The sequence below is a fragment of the Scyliorhinus canicula genome, chromosome 17 (assembly GCF_902713615.1).
Source record: "Scyliorhinus canicula chromosome 17, sScyCan1.1, whole genome shotgun sequence".
Taxonomy (NCBI): domain Eukaryota; kingdom Metazoa; phylum Chordata; class Chondrichthyes; order Carcharhiniformes; family Scyliorhinidae; genus Scyliorhinus; species Scyliorhinus canicula.
The window spans coordinates 47,030,558-47,053,850 of NC_052162.1; the positions used below are offsets into that span (position 1 = coordinate 47,030,558).

Sequence of the window (23,293 nt, forward strand, 5' to 3'; positions counted from 1 at the left end):
GCCCAAATCGAAATCTCAATTTAAAAAAAAAATTAGGCCATAGTATAGGAGAATGGAATGGACTTACTTGGTTGCATTGATATCCTTCTTTGCACCATGTAATGCCAGCACCAGCTCTTCCTTTTCTTTCTGTAGGGCAGAAACTTGACCCTCGAGGGATTTGATGTTTACCTGAGCAAGACCAGAAATACTTCCAATTCCAGAAACATTTGCAAACAGGAAGATTTAATATAAAATAACAATTCTACAAGATTTTGTTTTGTAAGATTTACATTTTGCATCCAAATAGGAACATAGCTTTATCTCCCTTACCTGATACAGCGAGTGCACAGGTTCCATTTCACAGTCACCCTGAGACATTTTCTTGGCCAGTGCCTCTTTAATCGCGAGCACTTTATTCAGTTCCATCAACTCTTTAGACATCTGTGCATGCCTCAGTGCATGACAGGCTGTGAAAGGATCAGAGTTCCTCTTTTCATTTAAGCTGCTATTCTCCTGTTGAACAAAGCCTTCTTGAAGTTATTGAATGTACTGCTGCAGGCTTACTCATTGAAAAATAGTGGCTTCACAGACTGGCAATGCATTGCTTATTTGAAGAGGTGTAAAAGTAGACCTCAAAACTAGAATTACCACAAATGTTGTCTCTACTTGCAAGGTGTTTCAGCATGTAATTTATAACTAACACAGCAAGGCACAAATTCCAACAAACTATGTTTGCATTCTTCTTGGGAACAGTTGAAAGAATTGGCTACATTTCTAAAGTAATTAAGTACATGCCAAGTACTGGTATGTAGCATCTTCTTGGGAACAGTTGAAAGAATTGGCTACATTTCTAAAGTAATTAAGTACATGCCAAGTACTGGTATGTAATGAAAAAATTGAAATCAATGTGAACCTTTTTTCAAAACAAAAACAGAGGAATTAAAAACATTTATTTATAGTATATAGAAAATAGGGTCACTTACATCTACACTTTGTTCCCCTTCATGCTGTAGGTCAATTCCCTCCATCTCGGGTAGTATTTTTGTGCACTCATTCTAAAAACAGCAGAATTCAAAAGAAATACTGAGACTCAATCTAGAGATGACGTGTCCTGGTTCTAAAGATTTAAGCCCATACTTTGTTTTCATGCGTCCTGAACGAACAATATTCTTTGAATATTTAAAAATCAACTTCTAAAGTTTAGTTCTGAGGTACTTTCCTCCGAGAACAATGCTTTCCCCTAAAATATGGCAAAGTCAGGGTACAGTATGTTGGTTGCTGACAGTATTAAAGTTAATTTTTAGATACCAAATACAGTAGCCGCCTCTTGGTCTCCCCTTCACTTTCCTGGTCTCCCCTTCACTTTTCTGCTCGTTCTCCATAACCCTTCAACCCATTACTTAAAAAAAACAACACTACGGTCTGGACCTTACTGTCTCAGCATTGTGGTGATCTCTACCACTGTATATATGCGTGTGCTTGCATTAGGGGACGTATGACAGTACCTGTATTACAGGTTTGCCGGTAAGCCCCTGCCGGTTAGCTCCGCCCCCAGGGAGCCGTATAAATATGCATGAGTTTCCCCGAGATGCCATTCTACAGCTGCAGCCAGAGGAATAGCATCTCACTGTAATAAAGCCTCTCTTGTACCTAGAGTCTTTCGTGTGCAATTGTTAGCGACACAGGCATCTGCTGCACTCTTGGGGGGTAGTAAATTACAGATTCATGACCCTTTGAGAGAAGTAATATCTTTTCAGTTTTAAATCTGCTACACCTCATTTTAAAACTACAACTTCTCGTTCTAGAGATTTCCCCACAAGAGGAAGCATATGCTACATCTACTTTGTCAATACCTTTAACATCTTTAGATCTTCTCGAGTAGACGTAAACTGCTCAATCTCAAGACAAAGCCCTCATCACTAGAATCAATCCAGTGAACCTCCAATGCAATTACATTACTCCTCAAATAAGGTGACCAAAACTGTAGTCCACCAGGTGTGGTCTCCCCAAAGCCTTGTACAGGTGCAGCAGGCCATACTTTTTACCTTTTTTTAAAAAACTCTATTCCTTTAGCCATAAAGGCCAAATTCCATTCGCTTCCTTATTACCTGCAAGCTAGATTTCGGAGATTCATGCACGAGGACACCCAGATCCCTCTGCACTAGAGTATTTTGAAGTTTTAGATAATAAATTGTCTTTCCATTTTTCCCAACCAAAATGGTTAACCTTACATTTATCCACATTAAACTCCCTTCTAACAATTTTTGGCCCACTCAACTCACCCATCTGCAGTATTTCTCCACTTAAGTTAATAGAAGAAAATAGTGAGCAGCCCATGTATTCCCCAGGTCACATTCCGAGAAAATAAAAACCCGAGAAAACACATTAAGTAGCTAAATATTCTCTTTTTTTGTAGCACATTGGCTAGCACTGTTGCTTCACAGCACCATGATCCCAGGTTCGATTACCGCTTGGGTCTGTGGAGTTTGAACGTTCTCGGTGTCTGCGTGGGTTTCCTCCGGGTTCCTCCCACAAGTCCCGAAAGAGAAGCGTTTGTTAGGTGAATTGAACATTCTGAATTCTCCCTCAATGTACCAGCACAGGCACCGCAATGTGACGACTAGAGGATTTTCATAGTAACTTCATTGCAGTGTTAATGTAAGCCTACTTGTGACACCAATACAGATTATTATTATTAAATCCAATTCCCTCCTGTTCCCCAAATCCCTTTAACCCTATATCTAGCGAGAGAAAAAAAAAAGTACTTCATTTGGGTGATTCCCAAAATGTGTCAAAGCGTCAGCAATGGGTTTCTAGCCAGGAATCCTGCTAATTAGTAGGCTTACATTAACACAGCAATGAAGTTACTGTGAAAATCCCCTAGTCACCACAATCCAGCACCTATTCTGGTACACGGAGGGAGAATTCAGAATGTCCAATTCACCTAACAAACACTTCCTTCGGCACTTGTGGGAGGAACCCGGAGGAAACCCACGCAGACTCTGCGAGAACGTGCAGACTCTGCGAGAACGTGCAGACTCTGCGAGAACGTGCAGACTCCGCACCGACCCAAGCAGGAATCGAACCTGGGACCATGGGTGCTGTGAAGCATCAGTGCTAGCCAATGTGCTACCATTTGAGATCAGGAAGAGATCAGCTATGATCTGTTTGAATGGTGAAGCAGGTTCGAAGGGCTGAATTACCTACTTCTGCTCCTAATTCCTATGTTTTTATGTTGACAGGCATGAATTTAACAAATTACTGGATTTCTAAATTCAGGTCAACTGTTTAATCTAGTGTATGCCAATTCTGAGGCAGCATTAGATATTCTGCCCAACATTAAAACCATAACCACAAGAAAAAGGTATTGTGAAAAGTTCACATGGTTCAATATGCAGAATCAGCCCTTTGTCCACCAGATCAATGTCTTGGGGTTTGGGAGAGGAGTGGGTGGGTTAAAGGAGGAACTAAGTTATGCATATGTAAGATTTCTTTTCATAGCAAGCCCACATTCAAAAATGGCAGCAGGAATGTGCAGCAGGGCAGATGAGTGGCGATATCTGGCCCTGGAATTGCAAATATTAGTATAGGCAGCAGAATCCAATTGGATTCCCTCAAAATATTTTTTCTTTCTCCCCCACCGCATTATTTTGGGAATACTTTCTTTCCATAAATCATCTTATTAGAGCAGCATATCAGTGGTGTGAAAGGAATGGTGTATATTTCAACCTATATGCTTTCATCTGCCAGCTTGTTGATGCCGAAATGTGCTATGCTGGGACAAACAAGCCCCGGAGCTGTAAAGGTAATTGCAGCAGTCACTGGGTGGATCAGACACCTTCCCTCCCCAAATTGGAAGCCTCCCTGACTGCCCACTTGCCGCAGCACTCAGAAACTGGAGATTGGCTTCCAAGTGGCATGGCTTCCAACTGGCACAGTACCTCCTACAAACATGACAAGGACTCTGCCTACACAAACCAACATCAGCAACCATCTTTCATTGATAAGGAGACTTGAGAAACCTGCACACAATTGCAGGCGCCGTAGTGGATGTTAAAACTCCCATTAAATTATTAGTGGACGAAACAAGCCAGTGATATGCAGTCTAGAATTAATATATTCAAAAAGATTGCAAATCCAGTTATCCATTTTAGCAATTCTGTGAAGGTCACGTAAAAGGCATTGTTTTTAATTTTAGATGTGCTGAAACTACTAGCTCTTGCAGTGAATTTCATCTAGCAAATCAATATTCCTCCAGTCAATTAGTTTGCATTTCTTAACCTCCATACTTCACACAAATGATACCACTCACCTGCATATTAGAAATGATCTGCTGCAGACTACGAAGGATGCTGATTTGGTCACTCATTTCTTCGTTTGTTGAAATTTCCATTAATTTGTCCAAATCCAACTTGCACCTATTACGGTTAATAACCAAATATGTACAAGAAAGATTGTACTTAAAATGACTACCATAGTCAGTGGTCAAGAGTCACATCCAGTAGCATAACACTCCCAAGCACAAGTTGGAATTTAAAAGACTTTTCTGCTACACACGAGTCACCATAACAAAATAGAAAGCACTTTACTCCCAAATGCCACACAAGTTTCATAAACTAAACTGTGGGATTGGTATCAAAACTAAGGGATGAACATCTCCCCCATCTCGGATGCCAGATTATACCCAGTATAATGCTGCGAGGTTCCTTCTGATTTTATTAATTTTTTCCAAGCAGATTTGTTTTTCAGTCCATTATCTATTTATCAGTGCAATATCTTCTATCTTGATGCCTTGTGCATTATGATGATTTGTATCATCTCTGTTGGGTCTCTGTACGCTATTTAGATTTGCCCAATTCCCACCTCTAACTTCTACCCTTACAAGTTCAATAGTCAAAATCTTCAGTCAAAATCTTCAGAAGATGGAAATAGCCATAGAAAACATTGCATACAAAGAAAAAGAAACAGTACGTATCTGGCAGTTTGATGAAGAAAGGAAGGTGTTCCTTTCCGCTCTGTAGGAATCGGTTCTTGCTGTACTACAGGGAAATGAGCTAGTGGTTTGGTGACTATCTACGGTTACAGTCTGTTTCAGTCCAAAGGTTTAAAAATAGTATACAAATTGGTGGCAAAGTTAGTAAATATTAGCAAGAAAAAAAAAAAGTGAGGAAATTATTTAAAATACATAAAAAGGGTGTCAGGACAGGTGACATGCCAAGGCTGCAGCAAGTAGGAGCTCCTGGATGCCAGTGTGATGCAGGGCAATATGTCTGCTCAGTCAGTTGAGCTATAGACACTGCCACATGCTAGGAAAATACAAAGTTACCTGGATGCATCAGGGAGATGCAAAGTTACCTGGATGCATTGTACCAGGAGATGGTCACACCACTCAGGATAAGAGTCAGATAAGAGCGAGACTGCAAATGAGGCAGATAAGAGGATCCAGAGGTCGGGAGCCTAAATGTCCAATAAGTTTGAAGCGCTATCAGCTGGTTTGGATTCATAGGACTCCAGAGTGGACGAGCAAACCAACCGTGACACAGGAACATCAAATGCGATAAGCAAAAAAAGGATTGTAGTGGTGGTAGGGCGACTGACACAAAGTGAAGAGCTAGGCACGAATTTCAAAAGACAGAATCTAAAACTAACAGGATTGCCAGAACTGCATGCAAATTAGCATATGGTATATAGTTATAATACATGTCCCAGAGACTGATGTGGGCTCCAGCTCATGTGATCACCCTACTCATGCCCTCTGCCAAGCTATACCCCACATCCCTCAGGCCACAAATGCAAGACTACATTCCTCCCATCCAAACTATGGCATTCTACCCATCTTCATCACCCTTAATGCCCCCATGTCAAGCTGTGGTACTTCCATGCCCATTGACCCACAAAACACCATGAACCAAAACAGCAAAAAAGTCTGAAGAATTGCAGACTTGAAACTACTCTCTTCACAGATCTGCTGTGTCTTTCCAGTATTTTCTTTTTATTTCAGATTTGGCACGCACAATATTTTGCATTTATACCATCTAAAAGTCATTAATTCATAGTTACCCCTTTAGTTGGAAAAATAGTAATTTCATTCCATCATTCAAACAGTAAATCCCTGAAACATTTCAACATGGAGATAAACAAAGTTACATGACTAGAGAGCCAGGAACATTTTTTTTGAGGCAAAGCTATTTAATAAAGAGTAATATAATTTTGTGCTCTTTGCCCAAGCCTCATTATGCATACTTGGCTGTGAGCCCAGACATCCATTACTCTTGTTGAAATAGCTGCATCCCACAGAAAAGATTGCTTGATTGACAGCTCTGGCTCTCTGATCTCAGCGGTTTATGGTTTCTGTTATTGATACTTTAACAGCCAACTGAGATATTTTCGATCCCAGGATTTCAACAATTGATTGTGGTTTCCTGTCAAATCACACCAAATTGAGAGACACTCGGTTCTTTTAATGACTAGCGAATCAGCTCATTGCATGCCAAAGCCAAAAACCTGACAGACACAGGCAACGAGATTATCGCAGGCACATTTGGAATAAGCTGACTGAGGCAAAATGAGGAGCGAGGAGCCAGGGACCTCCAAGGACAAAAATCCAATTTCTTTTTACAAATGTCAACGGCAAGACCATTTGTCTAGTAGCCTTACGTAAAAGAGGTAATTTGGAAAGACTACAGACAATTTCCCTTCAAAAAACATGATTTTGATGAAGATGGTCGGGGCGTTAAAAGGAATTTAAAGCTCAACAGTCACTCTTTCAAACCTGTGGATAAAAGGCAAGGGTAGCAAAGAAGCGTCTTTTGCACTAGCCATCTGGTGGCAAAACACGAGAAACCTTCATCGCTGGCAAAGTTATCAAAGAGGCTATGGCAGTTCCTAGCGATACCCATTAAAGACTTGAATGGAAATCATGTCAGCTATCAAGAGCATGTCACTTGGCACAAAGTAGCTAGAGGGGTAGAATTGTTGTCCCAAGATGTGCCTCAGGAAATACACCAAGACTCAGATTGAGAATGTTTCTCACGGCACTGATGAATTAGCAGACATGATGGATACGGCTGTTTGTTATTATTGAGCCTTTGAATGCTATGTGAACAAAAACAAAAGGAGGATCTCACTCCCTTTGCTATGCAAAGAGACCAAGAGGCAAGGAAGTCTACAACAAATAAAAAAAAAAGATATGTGACTAAGAACAACATTCTGATCAAGAAACTGGTTTCAATCACAACCGATGGTATACCGTCAATGCAGGCTTTGTTGCCTTTTGCAGAAATGATAGTGTTTAGCAGATTGATCCCGAAATCCCCTCAATTACTACTATTAGAACACAATTTACAGTGCAGGAGGCCATTTGGCCTACAGAGTCTGCACCGGCCCATGGAAAGATCATCCTACTTGAGCCTACTCTATCCCCCTAACCTTTTTGGACACGAAGAGCAAATCATGGCAAATCCACCTAACCTGCACATCTTTGGACTATGGGAGGAAACCCGAGCACCCGGAGGAAACCCACGCAGACACGGGGAGAATGTGCGGACTCCGCACACAGTGGCCCAGTTGGGTATCGAACCAGAGACCGTCGAGCTGTGAAGCAACTGTGCTGCCATGCCACCCAGTGCAGCGAACAGGATTCACATGCAAGGCCAGTTGTCATCGTCACGTCAACTCAATTCATGCCAGAGCTCTGTAACATCGCTTGCCCAAATAGTTACTGGAGGAGCTTTATGCCACCATTAGTTTATGGTTAACTAATCCTTCATGCAGATGTGAGGTGGTTAAGTCAAGGAAACATCCTCCAGAGATTTTTAGGTCTGCTCCTTGTTCATTAGCATTGCACTGTTCATGTGACAAGTCACTGCCCCTCCCTTTCAGTAACAAAACAGGAATACGTGGCGGAGTTGGGGGAATGATCAGGATTCAAGTCTTTTAAAGACAGCAGGAGCAGGTATAGTCCAGAGGCATTTTGCACACTGGGGGGGGAAGCATAGAAGCAGAGGAATGACACAGGACAAAATTACTAGAACAGGGACTTGTGCCAATACCACCAATAGCAGGCGGTACCTGCAACAAAACTGTTTCCTCCTCCTCCCCCCCTCCCCCCCCCAGGAAGGCAACCATTAACATGGAACTGCCATGGGCAGAATGGTAGCGCAGTGATTAGCACTGCTGCATCACGGCACTGAGGTCCCAGGTTTGAACCCGGCCCTGGGTCACTGTCCGTATGGAGTTTAGACCTTCCATGTTTGCATGGGCTTCGCCCAATAACATGGATTGGCCACGCTAATTTGCCCCTCAATTGGGAAACTGCATGGAACTGCCACTATTAGTAGTCTTCATTCTATGTAAATCAGTTAACAAAAATGCTATTGCAATTCTGGCAATGAGAGGTGGACCTGAATGAGCCTTGCATGCAATATTTTAGATATTCATAAAATGTCATAGCACTAAACAGAAAATGTGGCAGATACATACGCATCATGTTGAGAGAGTTCACCCAGCTTACACATCAATTTCTCATTCATCTGTTCAGTCTGCATAAAAAAAATAGCAGTGTTAGAAAAGTTTATACTGTAATTATTTTTTTAAAATAAATTTAGATTACCCAATTATTTTTTCTAATTAAGGGGCAATTTAGCATGGCCAATCCACCTACTCTGCACATTTTTGGGTTGTGGGGGCGAAACCCACAGACACGGGGAGAATGTGCAAACTCCGCACGGACAGTGACCCAGAATCGAACCTGGGACCTCAGCGCCGTGAGGCGGTGGTGCTAACCACTAGGCTACTGTGCTGCCCTTATACTGTAATTATGTGCCATAAATATATATGAGCACACAGGTTCATTACCCTCAAATTATATTGTGATTTATGGGCTCTCCAAGTTAATTCTTGTAGACTCTCAAAATTAAAGGCCACATACTCCCCAAAACACCTACACGAAAAAAAGGGGAGGGAGGAAGAGAGATTGAAACAGAAAATAAAAACTAGCAGCACGCCAAAACACAAGTCATCTTCATACTGAAGGAGAAAATCTTTTAATGTCACTGAGAAATGAGTTGAAACACATACTTCTGGCCACCGTACTTCTGGCCACCGTACAAGAGGAAAAAGAAAATCAATGGCAAAGTATGTTTTTTAAAAAAAAAGGGAAATGCTAGCTGGAAATCTTACCACTATGACCCTTTCACACATCTGAGTCGCCTGGCCAACTGCATCACGAAGTTCTTTACTCAGATTTTCTACTTCTTCACGTTGCAATCTTGCTGTCTCCATTACAGATTGTACATTCTCAGATTTATCTGCCCTATTGAAGGGTTAGTACACATAAGTAGCAAATCAGACAGGTATTTTTTTTAATTCTGCTCGAAATTGGCAGGAATAAAATTGTATTTTCCCCTGATGCAAGTACTACTCTTACATTGGGAAATTATTTTTTTTAAAAATTTGATTACTACCATAGCAAAATGTTTTGAACTTGGGATTTTAAAAAAAAACATGTTTCAAAAGAAAAGCATAACACAACTCCAATGCAAAATGGTAATTTGACAATCCTAGTCGGCCAAGTATTGCACATTGAGCCACAAGCAACTTGTCTTTAATTAGGTCTTAAAAGAGAAAATAATTTAGGAGGCACCTAAATCAAGTACCAGAAATCTTAAACTGAGGTTATAGCACAAACATTCTTCTCCAAAGTCTTAAAGTCCAACAGGTTTGTTTCGAATCACTAGCTTTCAGAGCTATGAACCCAAGGTCCCAGTTGAGGCCGTACCTCACGTGTACGGAACTTGGCTACAAGTTTCTGCTCAGCGATTCTGCATTGTCGTGCGTCCCAAAGGCCGCCTTGGAGAACACTTACCTCAAGATCAGAGGTGGAATGCTGAAGTGTTCCCCGACTGGAAGAGAACATCCCTTCCATGGTCTCGTCAACGTACCATGCTTTGGGATATCCTTTCCCGTACGAGGTAGACAATGTTGGCAGAGTATGTACCACGTACCGGGTGGGTGGTGTTCTCATGTGCAATGGTGGCACCAATGCTGGTACCCACATCAATGATCTGGCATGTCATGCAAAGATTCCCATGGCAGGGCTGTGTGGTGGCATGGTCACTGTTCTGAAGGCTGGGTAGTTTGATGCAAACAATGGCCTGTTTAGATTGTATGGTTGTTTGAAGGCAAGTAGTGGGGTTGTGGATATGACCATGGCAAGATGTTCATCTTCATTGATGACGTGTTCAAGGCTGCGAAGCGGTTAGTTTCTCCGCTCCGGGGAAGTACTAGACGACAAAGGGTACTCCGTTGGTTGTGTCCTGTGTTTGTCTCGAGGAGGTTGGTGCAGTTTTTTTTTTTTTGCTGTAACACGTTGGAACTATTGATCAATGAGTCGTGTGCCATATCCCGTTTGTACGAGGGCAGCTTGAGACAATTCACACCTCAGTAACCTGTGATTATCCCTCTCGCCAGATGCTCCATCTGGACCGGTATGAATTCATTCACCTGCAGAAGGAGCTGTGCTCTGAAAAGTAGTGATGTGATTCGAAACAAACCTGTTAAGACTCTAACCTGGTGTCATAAGACTTCGTACTGTGCTCACCCCAGTCCAACACCAGCATCGCCACATCCTTCCTCTCAAAGAATGTGAAAGAAATAGAAGTCCATCAAAACTAGTAACATAAATTTCTGCTCAGGTGTTTTTTGCTTCGATAACCAGGCACTGATGATTAGGTTAGAATTACCTGTTGCTCATTTGAATTGTTCCCCCATGCGCTTGTAGCAACAGTACTTGAAGTTCTTGCACCTGAACCAAATACATAGCAAGAATTACAACAAACCGTAGTAATTTTTAGGATTAAGAACACAATTCAACATGATCATAGTTACTTATCCTGCAAGTAAATAAAGTCGCAGATATCATCCACTAGAATTCATGATTTATTTTTTTAAAAAGGAAACTGAACAAAGGTACCAAGTGGTTTTATGGTTGGAATGCTTCTTAGTCATTGTAATAAAAGGTACAATAGAAAACCCGAGGATAGAACAGCTCCAATAATTTAAAAAATTTATTCCTGAAGCAAATGCTTAAATGTGCTATTAAAATGCAACAATTGATTCTGCTCGCTATACCCTTAGCCTTCTATAAAAAAATTTATAATGAAAACGATTTAGATGTTCAGGTTATTCAGTTCAATTTCCAACTGTACCAAAACTCCATCATGCAACCATCAAGAAACTATTTAAATAATCTTCAGAAGCAATACAAATATTGCTAAACAAAGAAAACACTATTAAACTACCTGCTGTCGAAGGCTCTGCAGTTCAGCAGCCTGAGGATCAAAGTTAACCACAGGTTTATTCTTTATCTTCCTTGCTCTGTCAGCATAGCGTAGAGTATTTAGAGATTCTTCAATATTAGAATCAGCAGGACTGACACAAGCGATCATCAAAGTATGGCTATTTCCACCAAGCGAGTCTGAAAAGGAGAAAAGCCAAGACAGTCCAATTGTATTTCAAGTATATTTGATGGTGGTGTAGTGATAATGTCACTAAACTAGTAAATAGAGGCCCAGTTAAGGGACATGGTTCAAATCCCACCATAGCAGCTGGTGAAATTCAATATCAATGAAAGTGGATTATTAATCCAGTCTCCATAATGGTGACCCATGGCAATTGTCAGCGATTGTCATAGAAACCCATCTCATTACCTAATGCAATTCTGGGAAGGAAATCTACCAATCTCACCTGGTCTGGACTACATGAGACTTCAGCTGCAAAGTAAACTTGGTTAACTCTCCTGTCCTGAGTGGCTTGTTATTGCGAAGGTAATTTAAGATGAGCAATGCATGCTGGCCTTGTGAGCGATCCCCACATCCCATGACAGAAAACAAAACTGCTTTTTATACAGTGAAACACTAACATGCTTATCAAAAACAAAACTCTATCTTGAAAGAGTACAATTCTTTACATTAAAACAAAAAATTAATTCTGCATCTAACTCAAGGTTGGGATGGCAGGTTCAATTTTAGAGGAAATCCATTGTTTGCAACATAACCAGCTGAGATATTGAAAGGCTCCTTAAGACAGCAAGGAAGGTCCAGAGTGCTGAGGGCGAGAGAGTTGGGGCAAAATAAGTCAAGGTACCCATGGTGTGGAGAGAGGATCATAGAATTGCAGAATTTTAAGTGCAAAAGGCGGCCATTCAGCCCATAAAGTCTGCACCGACACTTGGGAAGAACACCTACTGAAGCCCACACCTCCACCCTATCCCCATAACCCCTCTTAACCTTCCGGACACCAAGGGCAATTTAGCATGGCCAATCCACATAACCTGCACATCTTTGGACTGTGAAGGAAACCCACGCAGACATGGAGAGAAAGTGCAGACAATGACCCAAGCCAAGAATTGAACCTGCGACCCTGGAGCTGAGAAACAACAGTGCTAGCCACTGCTGCTCACATGTTCAAATGACACTCGCACAGAAAACACATGCATAAAGGCCCTCCCTTGACCTCAGAGGATCAACAGTATTGGTGAACCTCACCTCGAAAATGCATCTTTGGAAAGACGAATGGGATATATAACTACTGAGCCCAAGTAACCAGGATTTAAGCCACTTCCCACCCATCTCCTCTTTCTATTTAAAAAAGTGAAGAAAATAAAAATGTTGGCTTGGGAACACTGGCACACATCAGACCTTAAAAGCGGAATACTACACCTTGTAGCAATCGTGTTAGTTTTGAATCGCGATATGGTACAAAGCCCTTGCGATTATTCTCATCTCCTAGCGCACTGATAACATTACCCAGGCACAACAACCCACGGTTGATGTTGATTCCTGAAAAAAAAAGAGACTGATCATTAGTCCACCAACAGAAGACAGAGGCCTGTTGTACAAGTACAAGCAGAAAAGACAGAATTGGGTTCTTTCCGGTCGTCAGGCAGCCACATCAGCTTCAGCTGACATTATAAAGTATTAAGCTAATTCTTCACCAATCTGCAAAGCAAGAATGGTTGAATCAGTCAGCTCAACTCTCAAACGTATGCCTAGAGTAAAACAATAACTTCTGAGCCAACACATGAGATGGTCAGTTAAGTAGAGAATAAATCCTGAAGACTCACGAATAGTTTTTGGAATTATTTCAGTTCCAATCAAATAGTAAATACACAGCACCTGTTTTTCCAAGTATCAGAGTTCAATAACTGCATTTAGTAGAGCTACTGGGATTTCCACAAAAAGTATAATTGTAGGTTAGACAGAGAAAAAAAAAAAAATTCTACAGCACAATCTGAAAGTCAATGATGAAAGCAGCTGTGTTAGGAATAATAAATTGTTGTGCAACCTTTGGCTGACAAACATCCAAGGAAAGTTAAGGATTTCTGTTGAGTTTAAAAGACTGACGACCAGAAAAGAACCATGAAAAAATTAAACATAAAAAAGGAAAAGTCTATCAAGATAATTTAGAAATTGGAAAGATTGATGTACAGAAATGACCCAAGTCGATGAGGTGGCATAGAATCCTCCTGGCAGATTCAGCCGAATATAAAACTAAAAATTAAATATTTTGATTCTGAATTTTAAGCACTGGATGAACATTTTGACTGCAAACTGTATTTGCCCCAAATTTGTTACTCTGATTTAATGAGTTACTCACTTAACTGCAAAGACAGCTCAAACTGGTTTGAACAGTTATAAAATCACCCCCGAAGGGTCCAAGATGGAATTAATCACAAAGTACAAATCCCATTACAATCAAGGTGACCCAGGCATTGGAACTGTAAAAGTAATGAGTTAAAATGTCCCTCCCTCCCCTTGCCTGATGACTGCAACTCCAACAGCTCAAAACCATCTAGGAAAAAGCAGCATGCTTGATTGACCCATCCATAAACATTCACTTTTCCTACCACTGACAGCGAGAACCTCTAAAAGATGCACTGTTCCTTAGGCAGCACTGCAATCTATGACAACTACCATCTAGAAGAACAAGTGCAGCAGATACATGGAAACACCACCACCTGCAAGTTCCTCTCCAAGCCACTGATTATCCCAACTTGGAAATATATTGCCACTCCTTCACCTGCCTCTGGGTCAAAATCAGAGAACTCACTACCTCCCTACAGAGACTTCAGCAGTTCAAGAAGGCAACTCACCACCACTTTCGCAATGGCAATTAGGGATGGGCAATAAATGCTGGCCTAGCCAGTGAAGACCACATCCCATTCCTTGAATGAATTCAGTTACTTGAAACATGAAATCCTCTATTAAAATAGAATTCTGGGACGGGTCTTTTTTTTTGATTGGAGACATCAACCTCTTCAGTAATAAGCTCCAGTCTCAATTGTTCTGCAGTCCCATCTCTCCAGTGCTGCTCAATTCACACATACGCCTGCACTGCAACATTGATACAGAGAGATCATCCTGCAGTTCTCATTGGATAAAAACACAGAAGCCAACTTGCACCTCCGTTATCTAGCATCACCAGAATCTCCCATTCCCAGGGCATACTTGGGTCAGAGGTTTTTCTATATAACACTGCCTTTGTGTCTCCCAGCCCAAAAGGAAGAAAAAGGGCTGCAAGACGTGATCATTGAAACCTGCACACAATGTGAAATTAGCAGTCTGGCACTTGTTATGGTATTGTTTGTAGCACCAAGTCAGAGTTGGTAGGTCATGGGGTCAAGCAACTGTTGAGGATAATGCTCATACACAGGATGACAGTGCAGTTCTGCAAGAGTATGTCAGATGCTATCTTTTCCTGAATTTGATTAAATGCAAAACATCCCATGGGAATCTTCAACAACAGTATCTGTTTGTGGAACCTTACTGCTGAACTTTAATAGAATTGTATCTAGCAGTTCCTAAAGTTAATAAAATAAAAATGATGAAAAAGGAAAGATGAAACTATGATCACTTTATGCCATTTAAACATTCACAATCAGGAAACCCTAGCTGGGTAACAATTGACCAAAAATCAGACTGCTTAAAGATAGCAAAAGAGAAAGTGCTGGAAAATCGCAGCAGGTTTGGCAGCATCTGTAGGGAGAGAAAAGAGCTAATGTTTCAAGTACAGAATACCCTTTGTCAAAGCTTTACTCATGTCAAGGGCAGGATTGTCCTTTTTTTTTGCTGAAACTCAAATGTGTCAATAAAGTATTGAAGATAGAAAGCAAAAACAAATTAATTCAGGCAAATTTAGAATAATGATTAAAAAATAAACAAAGTCAATGTTGAATGTCAAAACAAGACTTTTTGTCAGTATGGAAATAGAGCAAATAGTTATGATTGTTTGAGCATGGTAGTGAAAACTACTGAAGTATGTATAGCAATAAGAGTTCCTATACAGCCAAGTCAAGTTGGGGGTGGTTTAGCATAGTGGCTCAACAGCTGGCTTGTAATGCAAAACAAGGCCAGTAGTATGGGTTCAATTGCTGTACCGGCCTCCCCGAACAGGCACTGGAATGTGGTGACTAGGGGCTTTTCACAGTAACTTCATTGAAGCCTGTGTGACAATAAGCTATTATTATTATTATAATAATGATCAGCAGAATAGATTCCACAACATTCCAGAAATGTAAAAAAATATATATATCCTCGAACCTCCACCCATCAATATTCCACAGGGACTGCTCACTCCATGACACCCTGGACTACTCTTCCATTATGCACAACTCCCTTTCCCATGCAAATCACAGAAGGTGCAACACCTGCTCCTGTGGCTCACCCCTCCTGGTTTTTCCTGGTCAACTCTACTAGTTCATTCCAAGAATTCCAGTAGATTAGTCAAGCGTGATTTCACCTTGTCTGATTATACCACTGCCTTCCAAAATGCTGTGCTATGAAATCCTGGGTTACAGACTTTAGCAACTTCCCCATTACTGACGTTAGGCTCACCTGGTCTCTAGCTCCCTGTTTTCTCTGTAATGTTCTTGTGATATAAACCAGGCCATCTGACAAGAACACTTGTAGCTAAAGCTATAAAACGATTAACATTAACCGTAGGCCAACTATATACAAAAAAAACAGGCCAACTATATACAAAACAGATGAATAACAGCCTCTCTTCCCTGCTCAGTCAGTCCGTCACCACCTAACTCTAACATTCACTTATATACTAATGAGATGCCTAGAGTCGGTGAATTACAACGCAACCATATCAGATCACCATACTACCTTCCTTTTTGAATAGCAGGTTTATATTAGTTACCCTCCAATCTATAGGAACCATCCCATAACCCAAAGAATTTTGGAAAATGACCACCAATGGAGCTACTATTTCTAGGGATGCCTCCGTAAGTACTTATTAATTTCACTCCCCTAAACATTTCTCTACTAATACTAAATTTCCTTCAGCTCCTCACTAAAAAGTTGTTTCTCAGAACTTCCAGTACATCATTCTGGTCTTCCTTCATGAAGCCAGAAGCAAAATAAGAGTTTAGTTCCTCAGCTATTTTTGTTCCCCAGATATGAACCCCCCCACACACCGTTACTGATTGTAAGGGGCCTACATCTGTTTGAAATCAATCTTTTTCTCCACATACCCATCGTCATTCCCCTTCTTAAAATGAATCCCTTGGCCCACCTTTCTGAATTTTAAGCTGTCCCCGATCCTCAGATCTATTGCTTTTCCTTGCTAATTTTCTACTCTTGCGCCAATTAGGAACAAACAACTTTCAGTTTGCCTATTCGTTCGTGGCATGCCTGCCATTGCCTGTCCACTGTCCTTCCTTTCAGCAATGTTTCCCAGTCCATCAAAACCAACTCATCCCTCATAACATCATACTTGTCTAGTGGTGATTCAGGACCCTGGTCTCATAATCAACTACCTCACTATACACCTTGATAAAGAATTCTATCATATTATGGTCACTCATCCTCAAGGGTTCTCACAAATTGGACAGTCAAGCAAAAAGGGTAGATACAGTCCTTCCTTCTCTACCCTCACCCAAACAATTGAAGCCAATCATACTTTGCAAAAGAAATTTAAAAAACAAGCAGCTGATAAAATAGCCAAAGCACTTTTTGTTCAATGACAGCATCCTTTAGTAAAAAACATTTTTTTTGGCAAGGGCCACGAAGAGTCCACACCAAGTGGGTCAAGAAAACAAAATAAAAAAAATAAAAATACTGCTCCAGTAGTTCCCTACTGGGTCTTCTGTAGCTAGTGCCTAAACTGGACAGCTTTATACATGGTACAACTATGCATTAAGAGATCTTAACCATTTTTCTTGAGTAAACAGTGGGCACAATAAGTTCAGTGTCCAATCAATCACTTAGGTTCTTCTCCCCCAGTGGTGTCAGATACCCTGCCATCATTTACAACCTGCCAACTGCAAAGAGGAGCACCAAATCCAGAGGACTCTATTCAAGTTAAAAAGATTTTCAAATCAGCTCATTTTCTAAGGATCTGACTTGAGTGAAGAATTTAAGATACACCCCTCGACCTTGTTCCAAGGCCAACTCCTTGCAAATAAGATTACCTTCCTTCAGGCGGTCACCTTCTGCTTTTGTTTTCTTTTGGCGCTCTGATCCTGCCAAATCTACCAGGTGCAGTTTGGAACGGAAGTAATTGTTTCTGAGGAGGAGAAGAGCAGGAAAAGTATTATAAAAGATCGTCCCACTCATGAAGGAAAATAAACCAAAGCTGCAGCACAAACTATTTACTTGTCACTTTTCTTTCTCTGCTCCACAGAGACTGTGAAGATGGCATGTGATCGGGATGACTGAGAGTTCATAGCTGTTGCAGCAACTGTCCTTGTAGAATTTCCTTGTTCCAGACAATTCACCATATCCATGGCAGTCAATACTTTTGTTTCAATTAGACCGACAATCTGAGATACACAGAACAGGGTTTGAAATGAATTTATAAGCATACGGTCTTAGAATCAGCGAAACACAGCATGGCAGAAATAATAATCTAGCTCACCAGGAAGGACTAGGCTATACATTTACACTCAATCCTCCAAATGAAGGATATCAGATCTTTATGGGAAGTCACAAAGAGGATGCCTTCTCAGTAAAATAGATGGCAGCACTTATCCATCACATACTGTGGCCCTCAGAACAGTGCAAGGGGATACACAGTCAAATGAGAAAGACAGATCAAGGAATGTAACAAATCATATCAAATAACGAAAATTGATTTTTAACAGTGTACCCTGGCAGTGAATTCCCTTTACTCAAGGGTATTCCAGTATTGTAGACTGGAGGGGCACACTATTACATACCTTTATTCCTTCTTTGGGATCTTCTCTAATGTGGATTTGGGATTTCTCCCGAGATGGATGCAATAGATCCAAAATCTCCTCATTGTAGATCTATCAAGAGTAACCAAACGATACAACTGAATAACTGGAACAGGAATGGTACCATAACAGCACTTAAGGATCTCAAAGGATCACAATTTACAAAAAGAACCAGTCAAGCAACTTATAGCCAATGCAGTGTCTATTTTAAAAACAAATGACAATTCAGAAGTGGTTTACACACCAACACCAAACCCCATCCGATTAAAAGTTGTCCCCTTTCTGGGCTGTCGCCCAAGAGATGGTTGATACCTGCTGCTACATTACAGAAAGTGGACATTTACACTCTTCATTCCTTAGTTCCTCGAAATTTGTTCGGTGTCATTTCTGCAGCATGGTAGCAGTTGCTTCACAGCTCCAGGGTCCCAGGTTCGATTCCCGGCTTGGGTCACTGCCTGTGCAGTCTGCACGTTCTTCCCATGCCTGCGTGGGTTTCCTCCGGGTGCTCCGGTTTCCTCCCACAGTCCAAAGATGTGCAGGTTAGGTGGATTGGTCATGCTAAATTGCCCTCAAGTGATAGGATGAAGGTGTGGGCTTAAGTACGGTGCTTTTTCCAAGGGCCGGTGCAGACTCGATGGGCCGAATGGCCTCCTTCGATACTGTAAATTCTATGATTCTACCCCATTACACTCCAGGACTCCATCGACTTACCCAACACCAATATATGCCCGACATTGGAACTATAAAAGTAATGAGCCAAGGTGTCCCTCCCTCCCCTTGCCTGATGACTGCAGCTCCAACAACTCAAACCTTGACACCATCCAACAAAAAGCAGCATGTTTGATTGACCCATCCATAAACATTCACTTTCCCTTCCATCGATAGTGCAAACCATCCAAAAGATGCACTGCTCCTTAGGCAGCACTGCAAATCTATGACAACTACTATATAGTCCCATTATATTTATTTTATCTTCATTTTGCTTAGGAATTTCCCTCCTCCACAATATCCTTCGCTGGTCTGCTGTGAAGTACTTTCTCCAAATTCTGCTCAACCTCTACAAACTCATTTTTCATCTTTCGGAGGACCAAAAAGGATTGTAGAATACATCTCTTGCTTTCCTCAGTCTCCTAACCCATGGGAGTCAGCTTCCACATGTAAACTGATGGCATCTAATTTAACATTAATCACTTCTCCATTGCCTCTTCTGTTGAGGCCAATGCCACCTTCAGTCTCTCCATAAACTACCTTCATCCTCTTATTTCCATCTTAGTGCCTGGTTTGCCAAACAAAATGTGGAATTCAGCGTTCTAATTAAACCAAGCTGAGCTTCTAACTCCAGCCTCACCTCTATACCTTATCCATCTCTATTCCTACTCCACACCAATTTCAGCACAAACTCTCAAAGCTAGCTAGCTCCAACATACCACAGTTCCTCTAGAACAGGGGTGGGCAATCTTTTCCGTGCAAGGGCCACATTCAGAAATTCACAATTTTAAAGGGCCCCATAGTATATTAAGTAAAATAATTAATATTTTAAATAGCCAAATAAAGGTCTTTAAAGAAAAAAAGCACATTATTTGAAAAACAAAGTAACTCAGTAAGTAACAGAACAATGTTCAGTGAGAATGATGCATCTGACTGCAGTCATTTACCAGTTTGTTGAAATCAGGTGTCAAGTTGCTTGTGCTGATCCTTAACACTGACAGAAGCGCAGCCTAGCGAGTCAACAATAAAACCGCGCGTAGTGGGGTGGATGAGTGGGGCTGCCTTATTGGTCGGTTTAGTTGGGTGTGCGACCAATAGGAGTCCAGGTTACAAACAATAATAAGGCTTATTGTTTGTAACCTGGACTCCTATGGTCGCACACCCAACTAAACTGACCAATGAGACAGCCCCACTCATCCACCCCACTACACGTGGTTTTTACGCAGCCCGCAATGAGGTGCCCGGAATCAAAACCGGCATTTTTGAAAAGCGCTGGGGAAAAGCCACTGAAGTAAATGCGCTTATTGAATAAGCGCATTTACTTCAGCGGCTTTTCCCGGCGGCTTTTCAAAATGCCGGTTATGATTCCGGGCACCTCATTGGCGGGCCGCATAAAAACCTTTGTCGGGCCGCATGCGGCCCGCGGGCCATAGTTTACCCACCCCTGCTCTAGAACTATGTTGCATAAATTCACATATGACCATCATCTCACTCACAAACATGCGCCTCCCTCCACCTCGAGGGATCCTGGGACCAAGACAAGGGCAGAATTAGGGATATTATGATTGCCCAATGTCAGCACTATTTACGACTCCTCAGACACCGAAGCGTTTTTTGCTGCAAGACCTGGACAATATTCAGACTTGGGTTTCCAAGTAACCAATGATTTTCTCCAACAACAGAAGATAACCATTTCCCATGACATTCAATGGCATTACCATCAGTGAATTCCCTACCATCAACATCCTTTGATAGCAAAAATGAGCCTCACACCTCATATTCAAGATATTATAAATCTGTCTATTTCCAACTCTAATATTGCCCTACTTTACAGTTTCCATGCCTGGGTTACTTCTATTCCCAACAACTAATGCTGCTGATCCCCACATTCTACCTTCTAAATTAAATCATCCAAAAAGGCTCTTTGCTCACACCAAATACCAGCTCACTGATTTACAATGGCTCCCACTTGAGCAACTAATTTTTAATGCTCATCCTAGTTTTCAATTCTCTCCATGGTCTCACCCTTTCCTACCTAACCTCCTCCAGTTTGGAATTCCTGTGCATCCATCGTTTAACTGTCAGTAGCCACCATTTGAGTTGCATGGACTCGAGCTCTGCAATACCATCCCACCTCACTTTCCTCCTTACAGAGGCATGTTAAAAACCTACCACCTTGACCAAGCTTTTGGTCATTTGACCCAATTCTTCTTATGCAGTTGTGGCAAAGTGTCATATTTTGTTTATAGTATTCCTGTGAAGCACCTCAGGATGGGTGTTTCAGTACAATTAAAAAGATGCTATACAAATACATGTTACTACCTTTCAAAAGATAAGAGCCTGATGCTACACAACAGTCAAATAACCTTTTTTTTTGTCAAGACTAGAGTTCCAGCTGCAATTTTAAAACATTCTCCTGTTCCAATCATACTGTGGTACACACAATTAGATTGTCACCCACTTTCATTCAGTGCACCTCACCGATCCACATTTGAGTTGTTAACAGAAAGACACAAGGAACTTGGATAATTAGATCACAGGTATATTTTGTGTCACCTATGGATTGATATACATGTAAAGAATGGAATGATTCCCACAGCTGTAATTTCTCCAAATCAATTACTTCATGTCAAGAGCTTAAAACTTGTGAAACAGTGGGCCTAAAATCCAACTCCGGTATATTTCACTAAAACTGGAGGAAAAAAAAATGCAAAATAGTAGAATAATCTCCCCTTCCTCACCTCTAGATATGAAACTTTTAATGTGAAATGATAATCTGAATTTTCTTCAATCATCCTAAAGAGCATATGTATCACTCTTGGAATTACTCCAACACTAGAATCTCCCTCTTGCCCGGATGTGTAGGTGCTGCCCATAGAATAGGTCTTTCCAGAGCCAGTCTGTCCATATGCCAATACTGTAGCATTGTACCCTGGAATAGTAGAGAAGACAGAACAATAAAAGACAGCTGTATCACATTTTAAAAAGGTACATAGGGAGTAAATGATCGCTTCCTGCAGCAAGTCTGAACAAGAAATATGAACAGAAATAGGTCCTTCTAACTGCTCAAATCAGAAGATCAAGGGCAATGGCGATTTTATCTTGGCTTCTATTCCAATTTCCTGCCTGTTCCAATAATCTTTGACAGTGTTAAAAGTTCAAAAAGTGTTTCCTCTCAACATTCTATATTCAATGGTTGACTCTGGTAGAGAGAATAGATACGCTGGAAGCAGGGTTGTTTCCATTGGTGGGTGAAATTAGAACTAAGGGGCATAGCCTCAAAATAACAGGGAGCAGATTTAGGACTGAGTTGAGGAGGAACTTCTTCACCCAAAGGGTTGTGAATCTGTGGAATTCCCGACCCAGTGAAGCTGTTGAGGCTACCTTGTTGAATGTTTTTAAAGCAAAGATAGAAAGATTTTTGAACAGAAAATAATTAAGGTTTATGGTGAGCGGGCAGGCAAGTGGAGCGGAGTCCACCATCTTATTGAATGGCAGAGCAGGCTCAAGGGGCCAGAAGGCCTACTCCTGCTGATATTCTCGTTAATTCTAAAGATTCAGTCGTCAAGAGAAGAGAAATTCTGCCAATTGGTTTTAAACACGTGTCATCTGATGCCATTCTAAAATTCTTTCAAGATGGGAAACACCTTCACCTTCAGTATCTAGTCTGTAAAGCCCCCTCAATCTAGGCTTCAGTAAGATTGCCTCACATTCGTCCAAACTCCAAATAGCACAAGCCCAGCCTGTGCCTTTAGTCAGTCAAAGAAATCTATTCATCCCAGGAATCCAACCCAGTGAACCTTCTCTGAACTGCCTCCAATCCATCCGTCAAAATATTTTGTTCACTCACTTAACATCTCTATCCCTTTGCAGACCTCAACTTGCTTTCCCAGCTATCTTTATATGGTGGCCATTGACAAAACATTAAAGGACTTCATCAAATATAGATTGTAAATTGATGAGACCCCAATAACAATCCTGTGGCACTCCCCAACCTAAAATGACCCATTGATCCAGACTTTCCTATTTGTTAGTTAGTCAGTCCTCTATCTAAAAACTATTATCCTGAACAACACAGGCTCATCTTTTGCAGTAATCTTTTATGTAGCACCTTTGTGGAATGCCTTCTGGAAATCCAAATACACTATATCTACTGGTGCACTTTTATCCACCCTGCTCGCTAAATCCTCAAAGAACACTAAAATTTTGCATGCAGCCCAGGTTCGATTCCGGCTTGGGTCACTGTCTGTGCGGAGTCTGCACATCTCCGTGTGTCAGTGTGGGTTTCCTCCGGGTGCTCCGGTTTCCTCCCACAGTCCAAAGATGTGCAGGTTAGGTGGATTGGCCATGATAAATTGC

At 41.3% G+C, this 23,293-nt stretch overlaps 1 protein-coding gene across 1 annotated transcript in view; it reads right to left on the minus strand.

The window, feature by feature from the left end:
• kif4 (kinesin family member 4) overlaps positions 1-23,293 on the minus strand; it is a 99,016-nt gene that overhangs the window by 66,270 nt on the left and 9,453 nt on the right. Inside the window, 13 exon segments of the mRNA XM_038775033.1 lie at positions 68-171; positions 313-495; positions 966-1,037; positions 4,295-4,400; positions 8,464-8,522; positions 9,163-9,295; positions 10,725-10,786; positions 11,283-11,458; positions 12,702-12,821; positions 17,462-17,556; positions 17,646-17,812; positions 18,209-18,298; positions 21,676-21,866. Of these exon segments, the coding sequence (XP_038630961.1) occupies positions 68-171; positions 313-495; positions 966-1,037; positions 4,295-4,400; positions 8,464-8,522; positions 9,163-9,295; positions 10,725-10,786; positions 11,283-11,458; positions 12,702-12,821; positions 17,462-17,556; positions 17,646-17,812; positions 18,209-18,298; positions 21,676-21,866 (1,558 nt within the window).